The following is a 13,184-nucleotide window of genomic DNA, read 5'->3' as shown; positions in this document are numbered from 1 at the left end:
TGGTTAAATTATTGGTAGTGAAGGCTCTACTGGGTAACTCAAAGTACGTGGGAGCAAATGTAAATTAACAAAATCATTTTAAACTAACTCAAATCAAATCAAAAGAAGTAAAGAACGAAAAACAAAACAAAATAAAATAAAATAAAACGAAACAAAACAAAACAAAACAGAGCGGGAAAAAAAAATTTAAACATACTGATGATACTTAATCATCACGTATCGTATTTATGAATCTTTCAGCCAAAAATATATCTGTACCGTTCATTTCAGTCTTGATGAAACTCTTCAATGCAGTGTCTATTGCTTCTTCCATCATCCCAGCCAACAATAAACTTTCCTTCAAATCAGATACATTGCATTTGAGTTCATCTTTTTTGTCGTTATTTTGATAAGTTTTCTGTTCAGTATTACTAAATACCTCAAACGCTGCAGTCAATTCGTCTTTATTCGACAAATCTCCCAACTTACCGGCTAATGAGCTCAAAAATCCCCCGAATGCCAAGGGATCCTGGACTTCCGAAAACATTTTTTCTGCGTTCTCATCGGTTATCTCTTTGTTGATTAATTTATAAGCTTTTTTCAAGTCCTCGTTAGAAATGATTCCATCATTGTCATCATCGATCAAGGAAAACGCATCTCTTAGAACGCTAATCTGCTCTTGGGAAAGTTGTGAGTAGATTCCCGAGGCCTTACGTTCCTGAGAATGACCTTTGTCCAAGTTCTTCAAATTCTTGTTTGGTTTGGCATAGATTAGTGGAGTAGCTTGATCATCAGACTCATTGTCTTCCTGTGTCTCAGCTTCTGCTTCTTTATTTTCTACTTCCTTATTATTTTCTGTTATTTCACTCTCTATTAGTTCATTTTGTTCCACTGGTTCTTCGACAACATCCTTAGTAGGCGATGCTCCTTCCTTCTTCGATTTCTTGTTATTCTTCTTTTTATTAGCCATATCTTCTAGTTTTATTGATAATATATGATACTAATTTGTGATTAATTTGTTTACTTTTTGCTTCTTTTTTTTGTTTGGGGTGGAGGACATCTACCATCGCTGCGGGTCCATTTCCTACCCCACCCCCCGCCGCCTCAGCGAACCTTGGTTAGACACCGTCACAAATTAATGCAGACTATGACCGTTAAAAATAATTAATTCTCATTATTATCTTTTATAATGGCGCTAATTGTTGATAATCCTTGAGAAATAGTTTGGTTAAAAACCTACATCACGATACTTACCTCTTCCAACAGAACACATTTTCACTGTATCTCAAGCATCTTTGTACCGTTTGGCATGCATATACCCGAGAAAACCGCAACCAGAACGTGACTACAGCCACCCACCCATCTATGTACGTGTTTCTACGGTTGAAAAAAAAAATCACATTGGAAGTGGATTATGAATAAAATGAACATTAACTTACTTCAGCTCTTCCCTCTTTCTCCTTTTCTCATCCTCTCTCTCAATCTCTCCATCATAATACACTGTTTTTGCTTGTTTTGTGCTGGTCATGAGTAACTCCAAATACAATTACGACGAGAACTCCGAGACTTGGCCGTACTTTGCCATCACTCTTGTTGGGGTGTTGGTGATCCCAAGTACTGTCTCGAGTATTAGTTCATTATTTGCCAAAGAAACCAAGAACACAAATGGTGCCATCACCTCTACTTTCAAACCTCTCACCTTTCAACTCATCAAAAAATTCCAAAGCAAAAGCAAAGCGTCCAAACTTTTTAATGCTCGCAACCTTCTCTTAGTGATTGGGTGGGGGATTTTGTTATATTTGGGTAATTATGTCGCCCACAAAGAAATCGAAAGTACTGCGGTTCTCTTTGATCCATTCGAAATTTTGGGCATTGCTGCTTCTGCCACAGACAAAGAAATCAAATCAATCTACAGAAAATTGTCCATTAAGTACCACCCGGATAAGCTTTCTAGCAGTTTGTCAGAGATTGAAAAGCAAAAGGCCGAGGAAACATTCGTGTTGATCAATAAAGCCTATAAATCTTTGACTGATGCCACCACCAAGGAAAATTTCCTTAAATACGGTCATCCAGATGGTCCTCAAGCAATTACTCAAGGTATTGCTTTACCAAAGTTTTTAATCGAAAGTCAAGGTACGGTGTTGGTTTTAGCTTATGTGTTTGTCATTGCTATCTTATTGCCATTCATAGTCAGATATTGGTGGAACAATGTGAAATCTTACACTAAGAAGGGAATTAGAACCGAGACTTCAACAATGTTTGTTGAAAAAATCTTAAACTACAAGCCAACCACCTTGTTGACGCCTATCACTATTTTGGCCTGGATTAGTGAATCTGAGGAAATCAAAGAAGCTTTGCCAAAGTTGCCTCAAGAAGATATTGTTGAAATATTCATTGCTCATTGTAGCCGCCAAATGGGGTTTCTTGCCAAAGAGCAGGACAAGTTGAACGCGATTTCTAAAGTGCCGGTCTTGGTAAACGGTTTGCTCGATCTCGCTTGTCACTTTCGTAACAGTGAAATCGCTCTTGCTTGTATCGAAACTTTGAGATCTGTTGCTTCTGCTGTTCCATTATCGGGCATCAGAAAACAACAATTGTTGCAATTGCCAAACGTGGATTCAAAAGCAGTTGAAAAGTCATCAATTAGTACTTTGGGTAAATTGTTTACTTTAAGCGAAGAAGAACAAAAGAAAGCATTGGGTATTGAGAGCTCTGCCTCTTTAAAGGAAGCTCTTGATGTGGCATCCAGTATCCCACTTTTGAAGGTATTGAAGGCTCAATTTGTTGTTCCTGGCGAAGATGGCGTTCCTCCTGGTTCCATTGCTCATATCAGCGTTAAAGTCATGATTAAATCCGCTAAACATCATGGTGTAGTCACTTTTAGAACTTTCCCTGAAGATAAATTCCATGAAGAAGAAACGTTTGAAACTTTGAGAGATCCTTTCAAGATGCTTAAAGATCAGCCAGATTTGCCACCGGCATTTGCTCCATACTTCCCTACCTCAATGAAGACCCAATGGACTTCTTTACTTGCTATTCAAAAAGATGGTAAATTGGTTGAACAACCAGCAACCACTACAAACCTTGATTTGTCCAACCTTAAGTTATCGCCAGAAGAATTCAAGGCCTCCTTGAAAGACAAAGGGAAGGACTTTGTTATTGGTACTATTAAAATCCCATTAACTCAACCAGCTCCACCAAAAGAAGGAAACTACGAATTTAGATTGATGATTAAAAGTAACAACTATTTTGGTACAGACCTTGATCTTCCTTTAGTCATGGTAGTGAAAAATCCTACTGAAAAGGTTAATGAGAAAATATACGAGGTCCCAGCCCCATCAGACGACTCTATTGCTGGCGCCATGGCTCAAATGAGAGGTGAACCTGTCTCTACTAGTGGTGATGAATACTTTGATAGTGAAGATGAAGAAGAGTTAGTCGAAGCTGATGGATTGGGTCTTGATGACGAGGATGATGATTGGTCTGATATAGACACTGATACAGATGACGAAGAGGACCAAGAGGACCCAAAGGAGAAATGATTTATTTATTATTGTTTTTCTTTTTTCTTTTATGTTTTATTGGAGTAAAAAGGTGTTAGATAAAAAAAAAAATCTTCATGAGTGATGAGTTGGCGCTGGTTATTAGCTGATCATGTTCTGTCTGTATATTATACGTCCTTAAGTTTTCAAAGTATTTGCAAAAATTTCCTATCATTTATTGCAATATATTATGTTTTGTTTAAATAAGTTATTATACAATATAGATGTAATTTATTTTATCTTCTTTTTTTTCCTCGCTTTCCTTTATTTCCACTGCCAATCATTGAAGAAAATTCTTTCTCGCTAACAATAAGACCATTTCTAGTACTTCTACCAACAGCTTGGATTTGCAACCCTTTCTTTCTATGGGAAAATTGTTCTTGCAATTTCTTCCTACCAATGGTATGCTTCCCGATCAAATCGGACTTGATTCCGACTTTATTGGCTCTACCCATATTCAAATCTCTTAATTCATATTTCCCTGTCTTCGCCAAAATCGTGCCACTGTTCTTCGCCAGTTCTTCAAACTTTCTGACTCTCTCCACTTCTTTCTTCAAAATCCCTTTTCTCATGTTCATTGGCATTTTTTCAAGTTTCCTCAGTTGTCCAGCAGTGGTCTCCGATAAGTTTCGGAGTCTTTGAGTCATGGTCTTTGCTCTGGTTTTTCCAAAAGGATCAGCATCAATGGTCTTCATGGTGAGGTCTGCCCCAGAATATTGGGAGCTTGAGGATGCAGAGGAAAGGATATGGGATTCTGATAATAATCTTTGAAGTTCAATGTCCTTTTGCATATTCTCCATATCTTCCTTCGAAGTTCCGCCTTTAAGAAGCTCTGATTCTATTTCGATCTGTTGAAGCTGTTCCTTGATTTCCATACTTTGCAAAGACGGTATTTTACCTTTTCTTGAAAACTTTGAGCTATTTTTCAATGGAACATTACTAGAAGCCCTAGTAGAATCCGAGAATTTGACCACCACTGGAGCAGGTTCATTATTTGATTCACTTTCTTCATCCGATACTTCTTGATCGTAATCGCTGAAACCATGAAATTCTTCGTCTTCCTCCTCTTGTTGTTGTTCTTCTTCTTCCTCACTTTGTGATTCACTCGTGGAAGACTGTTCCTCGCTATCTGATTCTGAAGATTCACTGTCGTGCACGTTTTTGGACTTATCTTCGTATCCAATACTTTCAAGGCTACCAAACTGTGCCTCAAAGTTTTTTCTTTGTAACTCTAACAAAGATAGATATTCAGAATCTTCATTCGACATTTTATCTAGTGATCCAATATACAATGTTGTACTATGATATATTTATAAACCCATCTATCGCTACAATTTTTACAAAAAAAAAAAAAGAAAAAAAAAAAAAATGTTACACCATTCTCATGGGCCATCCAAGCCACGTGAAATTTCAAGGGGGAAATTTGCAATGAGTCTTTTGGTTCTCTCTATCTTTAGCCCATCATCTTCTCATGTCATCTTGTTAGGCTATCAAACCACACAAAAACATGACTAAGTTCAAGGGTTGTATAGATATTCACGATGGACAGGTGAAACAAATTGTTGGGGCCTCTTTGCGCTCTGATAGGGACCAGGAAACCAGCAAAACTGTCACCACAAACTTCATCTCTTTGAAACCATCGTCATATTACTCTGATTTATATAAAACCAATAAAATCGAAGGCACTCACGTCATCAAACTTGGGTCTTCTGAATCCAACATCCAATCTGCTAAATTGGCCTTGCACACTTGGCCAGGTCATTTACAAATTGGTGGAGGAATCAACGATACCAACGCTGCCCAGTGGCTCAAAGATGGTGCTTCGAAAGTTATTGTGACTAGTTGGTTGTTTCCAGAAGGGAAATTCTCATTAGAAAGATTAAAAAAGCTTGTTCTTCTCATAGGAGCAGAAAGAATCGTTGTGGATCTTAGTTGTAAGACTAAGATCAATGAAAAAGACGGTTCACCGGAATGGTATGTTGCCATCAACAAATGGACGAAATTGACTGATTTGCAATTATCAGAACAACTCTTTGTTCATCTCTCGCAGTATTGTTCGGAGTTTTTAATACATGCAGCAGACGTTGAAGGATTGTGCAATGGGATTGATGAAACTTTGGTTAGTCAGTTGGGCAAATGGTTCAAGAATCCTGCATTGAAAGGTAAGACTGTCGTGTATGCTGGAGGTGCGAAAAGTATCGATGATTTAGCGATTGTTGACAAATTGAGTGACGGACTTGTAGACTTAACCTATGGTAGTGCGTTGGATATATTTGGAGGAAATTTGGTGAAATTTGATGAATGCGTTGAGTGGAACAACAAACATTAGTATATCTGTACCAACGGGCATACAAAATTTACATGAAATAATAAAAAAAAACTGGAAACTTGAGAACTTTTCTCTCTTATTTGGAGAATGCTTTTATTTTGTAAAATTGCTAAGTATACAGTGAAGTTTTTGAATTGTAAGAGTTTTTTTACTTTTTTTTTAATTATTCCCAAATGATTAAACTAGAAAACGGCGATAAAAAGAAACGAAAGAAAATATTGGTAGATGAACAAAAAACAAAGATGAAATGAATAGTGCAAAAACAAGAGGCTAATCCCACCCTGTTGTCGGATTGTAATCGTCGTTGCCAGCACTGTTATTACCATAAGCAGTGCCGCCATATTGTGTACCATAGGCAGTCCCTCCATATTGAGTTCCCCCACCATAGGCAGTGCCACCGTAGGCTGTACCACCGTACTGAGTTGCCCCACCATAGACGGTACCAAACCCAGCACCACCAATGTTTTCGGCATTACCTTCATTGGCATTTCTGGCGACAATTTCATCCAAGGAATAAATAACCCCCGCCACCTTGTTTCGTAACTCCCTAATACCCCTCAATATCACCTCATTAGGATTTATTGTTCCCACGGTTTCTACATCGAAGTAGAAATTATTTGGCTTAGCAGTGTAATCGAACTTTTCATCTGGATTTGGAGGTTCTTCATATGCACAATAATCAGACTTTGGCCATTCTTTATCGGCATCTTCTTCATACCAGTAATCTGTATGCTTCAATTTGTTCCAAGGATCATATTCGAATCCTACAGCGGCCACTGGAGACCACTTGGCATGTTCTTTGGAGATACCTTTCTTTGCGATGCACTTTACCTTCAATTCTTGATGTTTCTTGATTTTACAGATCACTGAGCCCTTATTTGCATCATCATTGAGGATTGGCTGACCAATCTTGAGGTTAGAGTGGTTTGGCTCCACAAGTAAATCTCTGGCATAAACAGTTTGGATACCTTCAGAAGTACACTTAGCGTGCAAGGTCAAAACCACAGAACATAATTCACAATAATCTCCACAAGAACAGTCTCTATTGTATAATAACGAATCCACGTCGTCACTTTGGAGGGGGATCAAACCAAGTCTATGGGAAATGAATTCATCTGCCAAAACTGTTGAGTTTTCTTCGATTTCCACAATGTCAATAGCCAACGTTGGTACCTCTGCCATGATGGATCTTCTAACAGAGTTGGCCAATGCTAGATCACACTCGCTCAACACAAAGTTGACGCAATCTGGTTGGACATCTCTAATCTTCACTATAGGACCGGAATTATCTGATTGCATCCCTGATAATATATTTCTTAGTCTATATAGATAGAGAAATCCCCCGTTTACACCGATATTTGGTGCGCCGCCATTTGGGATTTTTTTGGTGATTTTCCAGTTTTTTCCAAACATTTGATGAAGTTACCCGGTGAGGACTTCCTAAAGAGAATCTCATAATATATTTACATATATTATTATAATAATAATCAATATATCATTCAATCAATATTACATATCCCATTATATCTCTAATATCATCAACTGAAACTATGTCGAAGTTGACGATACCTATTCCAGACCTCCGTTTCGAAAATACTTTTAGGAGGTCCTTGCGTAGCTACGCTTCAAAGACCGGGAAATCGTCGGTGCAAACCACCCAAAGCGAGAAGCTCCAGCCAGTAGGACCAATAACCCCAGGTGTGGTGATCTACGCAATAATAAAGGATCAAATTTTGATGCAGTTTTTGCAAGGCTTTGGTACAGCGGTGTTTTTCATGTTGCTAGCGCCTTATGGTAAATATATGGTGAATTCGGGCAGACGTTGGGGGATGTTTGCCAGATCAAGGTTGGTGGGATTTTTCAAAGGATTTGGAAATACTGGTGGTAGGGCTTACAGACCTAGTTTTTCAATATAGAATATGACGGGAAATAATGTGGATTGGTAAATATATTGTGTTAAATAAAAGAATAATACATGGCGATATTTTTTTAGTATTGTAACCTGGTCAATCGAAGTTGATTTCGTGAGGCAAGACACGAACGTCTCTTCCATTTGCTCGAACTGATTGCTTCTTTGTATCCCTCATCATTGCTTTTCTCATGTCATACGCATCCGTATCGTCGTCAACATCTTTAACCAGGGGATTAGGATTCGATCCATAATATCCCACTACCCTTCGATAGACCGAGTAACCCAATTTCTCATACAAAACAAGCGCCAATTTATTAGTTACTTTGACAAATAAATCGACGAAATACACATTATAAGGATCTGATTTTGTCAATTCCTCTAACTGGACGCATAGTAGCGATGCAAGCCCAAGTCTTCTATAAGCTGGATTGACAGTGACTGCGGTAATGTGCGCGTGCCAATCCATTTTTCTACCTTCTGTCTTACCCATCATATATCCTGAGCAAACAAACTCGTTTGTTAGCAATTCAACGTTGTATGTTGGTTCTATTGACTTGTAGAAAAGCGTTGGCCATTCCGAAAGGTACTGGAAGTAGAACGTTAGCGGGAAATTTTCTGTGAAGACATCTAAGTTCACTGGATTGAGCCGGAATAAATCGGTGGCTTGAAAGGGGACGATGGATGTCATTACTAGTGTGGTATCTGTGTAACTAATCAGTAAGCATTTTATTAGTGTAGGAATATTAGAGAGAGATGATAATAGTATTGGCTTGTGGGCGGGCAACCACGCCTCGGCGCACTCCGTTTTTTGGGGATTTTTCGTTGGCAAAGAAAATTGATACTTTGAAAGGTTAGAGTTGACGGGTGAAGATCACAGCATTATTGCACTGAAAACATGTCGCAATATATTGGAAAGACCATCTCCTTGATCTCCAACAAGGGCATTCGGTAGGTATTATTATTAAAATGCATAATTTTTATGTTTTGTTTGTTGATTTTTTTTTTCTGTGGATAGATTACTAACATGTTCCTATAGTTATGTTGGGATCTTAGATAACATCAATGGTGAAGAAGCTACTGTTGCTTTGAAACAAGTCAGACCTCTTGGTACGGAAGGTAGAGCAGAAAATCCAGCTTTGGAAATCCCTGCAAGTAATGATGTCTATGAGTACGTTGTATTCAGAGGGTCCGATGTCAAGGATTTGTCAGTGTTAGACGTTCCTCCAAGTCAAGTTCAACCACAAGTCGCAGCTCCTCCCCCTCCTCCTCCTCCTCCTCCAATGCCACAACAACAACCAGGATACTATGGATACCCACCTCAACAGCCACCACAGGCCTACGGATCGATGCCACCTCAACAACAGGCACCTCAAGGTTTCTCTCACCCACCAACTCAGGCCCCAGCCGTCGCCACTCCTGTTAGTCAACCAGCTGCTCAAGCTTCAGCTGAATCTTATGAAAAGTCGGAGCAAACTGAAACTGCTCCACAGGTATCCGAAACCACTGAACCTGCTCATGTTCCATCTGCTGCTCCAGCTTCTGCTGCTGCAATTTCTGATGCTGCAAAGGTACAACGCCGTCAACGTGGTGTCGAAATTCCAAACTCCGATTTTGATTTCGCTTCAAACAATGCCAAATTTGCCAAAGATGATGGTACTGAAAAGCCTGCAGAAAACTTTTACAACAAGAAATCTTCCTTCTTCGACACTATCTCGTCCTCGACCGACAAAACAACTGATGAGCCAGTGAGATATAACGACATGGAAACTTTTGGTGAAACCAGAAGATTCAACAATAGAGGTAGAGGCAGAGGCAGAGGTAGAGGCGGTAGAGGTAGAGGTAGAGGCGGTTATTACAACAATAATAACAACAACAGCAGCAACAGCAACAGCAACTACAACAACAGCAACTACAACAACAGCAACTACAACAACAGACGTTATAACAATAACAATAATAATAACAATAATCATCAACAAAGAGAAGAACAACCACAATGGTGAGCAACTCAAGGGTGTGAAAGGGTATGATGATTGTTTGTTTTGCCTGAATGTGAACCGATTTTTTTATTTTTTTCAAACCGGATAAGTTTCTGAATTTTTTAGTCTGTCATTTGCTTCACGAAATTGTTTTTATTTTACCAAAACTCCTTTTCTGTTTATTATAATTGCTATTTTTATTATTATCATTCCAATATTAGTGGAATACAGTCTTTTCTTTTTCTTTTTGTCCCCTATTGTTAACATTGGTTCTTGATCCTCTTATTGTGTATTTTTATGTATCTTACAAAATATTTAATGGAAAATTTGAATATGCTATAATTTTGATGATGTACAACTTTTGCGGATTCTGCGCTTGAGCGTAGTTTCTTATAAATGATTTATAGGTTTTATGGGCTCCCTATTTCATTCAAATCAGTGTATAATGCCGAGAGATAAATTATTTTTAAACACATCGCCTTACAAGATTAAGTTTAAGTCAAGTTTTTCATGTAGAAATTTTTTACATGAAGGAGATACAAACCATTATCTAGTTATGTTAACAATCTCAAAGTTGAAATGTTACATTAAAAATTAACCAACTAACTCATGACACTCTGAAAAATGTATGAAGCATTCTAAAAGCTCTTACTGAAGGATCTCAATCTGCACTACTATAAAAAAATTCTAGATTTGTTGATGGTAACAGATACTTCTATTTGCTTTGGTCGCTGTTTTATACTGACATATATCTATTTTACATAACTTCGAAAGCAATAATAAAAATTATTTCTTGAAGCGAATTAGGAAAACCTATGTAGCAATAATCGGTAATTGGTGTGAAAAACCTTTCTCACAGTAGACAAAAAGTTGTTGATTCTGCTTAAGCTTAAAGAAAGTATTGATTTGTTGTTATAGCAGCCAGTTATGAAATTAAAATCCTCCAAAATTTTCAGTCTATTCTGTAGCATCGAGAGTTCCTAGTCTCGTGGAAACTCCTGTAGTTGTCCCTATACTGATGAGTATCTCGCTTCACTGTGAGTTTCTGCAGCAGAAAGACAGAGTGATATGCTGAGTCTCATTGTACCCAATGGTAATATCAAGAAGATCTATTTAACATAAAAATCAATAAATATTCCTCCAGAACTTTATTTTTGCTTTCTTTTTCTTTTTATTTTTTTAATTTGGCCAAGGCATTTGAAAAGTCCACAGTTACCCAAAGCGGATTCAACTAGATCTGTTAAAGCCAAAAAGCCATCAACACGGAAATACATCGTCAACCACACTAGATGTGAATGAATGTAATTAAAGATGAAACATGAATACTCTTTTTTAAAAACTATTTAAGGTAAAGGAGCACCTATAACTGTCTATTCTACCACCATTATACCCCTTTTATTCTCATCTCTGAATCCTTACTGAGCGCAGAAGCCAAGAATATATAAGAAAAGCAAAAAACAAAAAAAAAAGACATCAAGTTTGCTCATTAATCACAATTTGTGATTAGTTTATAGCCGAAAATCATTATATAAAACCAATTTTGTTTAATATTTTTTCGAAGAAGTTAGGTAGTGGGAGACATAAGGAGACTTTTGGAAGGCGCACCTCCTTAGAAGCATGCAAGCGTGATTATTTGGGAATACAGAAGCATTTTTGGTAAAAATTTGTTATAAGCATCTGCAAACAATTGTCAATAATATCTTTCTTTTTTTTATATCTTTCTTTTTCTTTGAAGTAGAAACACGGCAGTTGTAAATTTTGTTAGATAGTACCATCTTTCAATAGCATTGAAATGATAATTGTTTCTCTTGCAGCATCTGATTTTCACAAGCTTCAGAATTAAGTAATCTTTAGATTCCAATAAGAAGATGATTGTATTTTTCCTAAATATAAACCACAATAGGAAAGAAAAACAAGTATCAGTTATCAACCACCTCAAATGCTCGCTGCATGTTGACATACCCTGTAATGCATGATTTGTTTTTGTTTTCGAATCAACATGAACTGCGAAACTTGAAACAAAAACAGCAGAATTTGAGAGATATCGATATGCATTATATCAAAGAAAACTGACAAAGTAGAGCGTGTGTGTTATCAGCGAGTAATATCCTATAGGTCTTTATTAAAATGGCGTTAATAGGGCTATGTCACATGATCAACAATAGTTTAAGCCCTAAAGCGATCACAATATCACATGATAATGGGCACCAATCATAGATTTTTCATTTTTTCATATTTTTTATAATGATTAAAAATGAATTCAAAGCTTTAGGCTTCTTCTGCTGCTGATTCTACTCTGTATTCAAGAATAATTATTGTTAAAAATGGCTAGATACGGTACTATTTCTGCTGACCCAGCTAGATCTGCTAAGGCTAAGGGCTCTTACCTCAGAGTTTCTTTCAAGAACACCAGAGAAACTGCCCAAGCCATCAACGGTTGGGAATTAAAGAGAGCTCAACAATACTTGGAACAAGTTCTTGATCACAAGAGAGCTATCCCATTCAGAAGATTTAACTCTTCTATCGGCAGAACCGCTCAAGGTAAAGAATTTGGTGTTACCAAGGCTAGATGGCCAGCTAAGTCTGTCAAGTTCATCCAAGAATTGTTGAAGAACGCTGAAGCCAACGCTGACGTATGTATACGAGTACCCTTTTAATAAGTTTGGAGTTTATATCGTTATGTTACATTATTTTTCAGTGGAATCTAATTTGATATAAAAACCATTCTTCAAAGCGGGAAGTTTTTTTCAATAATTTTTCATGGGATATTTGAACTTTTTTTCGAACCCATGCATGGTCATCCACTTTCAGTGGAGGCTAAATTACAAGAAAGGATTACATTCAGTAAAACCTCTTGAAATGATATTATGAATTATCATTAAAATCATTGCTATTTAAGTACTTTGAATACTTAGTCCATAACAAAGCTCAATATTTTTTTGAGCAGGATGCATTATTGAAAAACACTTCCTGCGTTTGAATTTTTTGACAGTTATGTCTTGAATTCATCGCAGAACTTTAGAAACTAACGCATCTTTATAGGTCAAAGGTTTGGACACCACTAAATTGTTTATCTCCCACATCCAAGTCAACCAAGCTCCAAAGCAAAGAAGAAGAACCTTCAGAGCTCACGGTAGAATCAACAAGTACGAATCTTCTCCATCCCACATTGAAGTCGTCTTGACCGAAAAGGCTGAAGAAGTTGAAAAGGCTGCCGAAAAGACTGTCGCTACTACTGCTTAAATTTTTTGAAATTTGAGTTAGTTTTCAATGATTCTTTTTGGGTGGTTTAATATGTACTATAATAGCAATGTTTTTTTAATGAGTTTTGAAGAAATATAAATATTTACGTACAAATTTATCTATTGTGCTATTGTAAGCCCTCTTTTAAATAAAGTTTCTCTTTGTTAACAAATAGAGGATCTAAGTTGACAGATGAGAGT

General features: G+C 37.2%; 9 protein-coding genes across 9 annotated transcripts; 5 read left to right on the top strand and 4 right to left on the bottom strand. All coding sequences in view use genetic code 12, as the record gives it.

Annotated features, from left to right (window-relative positions):
• Positions 1-205: 205 nt before the first annotated feature.
• On the bottom strand, positions 206-949 carry MLC2 (Mlc2p; the record flags this gene model as incomplete). Its single annotated transcript, XM_064995942.1, has 1 exon — positions 206-949. One exon carries the CDS (start codon positions 947-949, stop codon positions 206-208), a length of 744 nt encoding a protein of 247 aa, XP_064852014.1.
• Positions 950-1,505: 556 nt separating this feature from the next.
• SEC63 (protein-transporting protein SEC63) lies at positions 1,506-3,521 on the top strand (the record flags this gene model as incomplete). Its single annotated transcript, XM_064995941.1, has 1 exon — positions 1,506-3,521. The coding sequence occupies one exon, from the start codon at positions 1,506-1,508 to the stop codon at positions 3,519-3,521; it is 2,016 nt and encodes a 671-aa protein (XP_064852013.1).
• Positions 3,522-3,757: 236 nt separating this feature from the next.
• Positions 3,758-4,789, bottom strand: FAF1 (Faf1p; the record flags this gene model as incomplete). Its single annotated transcript, XM_064995940.1, has 1 exon — positions 3,758-4,789. One exon carries the CDS (start codon positions 4,787-4,789, stop codon positions 3,758-3,760), a length of 1,032 nt encoding a protein of 343 aa, XP_064852012.1.
• A 239-nt stretch (positions 4,790-5,028) lies between these two features.
• Positions 5,029-5,850, top strand: HIS6 (1-(5-phosphoribosyl)-5- ((5-phosphoribosylamino)methylideneamino)imidazole-4-carboxamide isomerase HIS6; the record flags this gene model as incomplete). The annotated part of the gene is made up of 1 exon (XM_064995939.1): positions 5,029-5,850. The coding sequence occupies one exon, from the start codon at positions 5,029-5,031 to the stop codon at positions 5,848-5,850; it is 822 nt and encodes a 273-aa protein (XP_064852011.1).
• A 270-nt stretch (positions 5,851-6,120) lies between these two features.
• On the bottom strand, positions 6,121-7,149 carry RPB3 (DNA-directed RNA polymerase II core subunit RPB3; the record flags this gene model as incomplete). The annotated part of the gene is made up of 1 exon (XM_064995938.1): positions 6,121-7,149. One exon carries the CDS (start codon positions 7,147-7,149, stop codon positions 6,121-6,123), a length of 1,029 nt encoding a protein of 342 aa, XP_064852010.1.
• Positions 7,150-7,400: 251 nt separating this feature from the next.
• On the top strand, positions 7,401-7,766 carry DASC09_023340 (uncharacterized protein; the record flags this gene model as incomplete). Its single annotated transcript, XM_064995937.1, has 1 exon — positions 7,401-7,766. One exon carries the CDS (start codon positions 7,401-7,403, stop codon positions 7,764-7,766), a length of 366 nt encoding a protein of 121 aa, XP_064852009.1.
• A 90-nt stretch (positions 7,767-7,856) lies between these two features.
• NAT3 (peptide alpha-N-acetyltransferase complex B subunit NAT3) lies at positions 7,857-8,450 on the bottom strand (the record flags this gene model as incomplete). The annotated part of the gene is made up of 1 exon (XM_064995936.1): positions 7,857-8,450. The coding sequence occupies one exon, from the start codon at positions 8,448-8,450 to the stop codon at positions 7,857-7,859; it is 594 nt and encodes a 197-aa protein (XP_064852008.1).
• A 207-nt stretch (positions 8,451-8,657) lies between these two features.
• On the top strand, positions 8,658-9,765 carry SCD6 (Scd6p; the record flags this gene model as incomplete). The annotated part of the gene is made up of 2 exons (XM_064995935.1): positions 8,658-8,710; positions 8,799-9,765. The coding sequence occupies 2 exons, from the start codon at positions 8,658-8,660 to the stop codon at positions 9,763-9,765; spliced, it is 1,020 nt and encodes a 339-aa protein (XP_064852007.1).
• A 2,300-nt stretch (positions 9,766-12,065) lies between these two features.
• Positions 12,066-12,984, top strand: DASC09_023310 (ribosomal 60S subunit protein L17A; the record flags this gene model as incomplete). The annotated part of the gene is made up of 2 exons (XM_064995934.1): positions 12,066-12,374; positions 12,784-12,984. The coding sequence occupies 2 exons, from the start codon at positions 12,066-12,068 to the stop codon at positions 12,982-12,984; spliced, it is 510 nt and encodes a 169-aa protein (XP_064852006.1).
• Positions 12,985-13,184: the final 200 nt, after the last annotated feature.

This window comes from Saccharomycopsis crataegensis (assembly GCF_037102585.1).
Source record: "Saccharomycopsis crataegensis DNA, jcf7180000000075, whole genome shotgun sequence".
In the NCBI taxonomy this organism is placed as follows: Eukaryota; Fungi; Ascomycota; class Saccharomycetes; order Ascoideales; family Saccharomycopsidaceae; genus Saccharomycopsis; species Saccharomycopsis crataegensis.
This window is presented reverse-complemented; position numbering and strand designations above follow the sequence as displayed.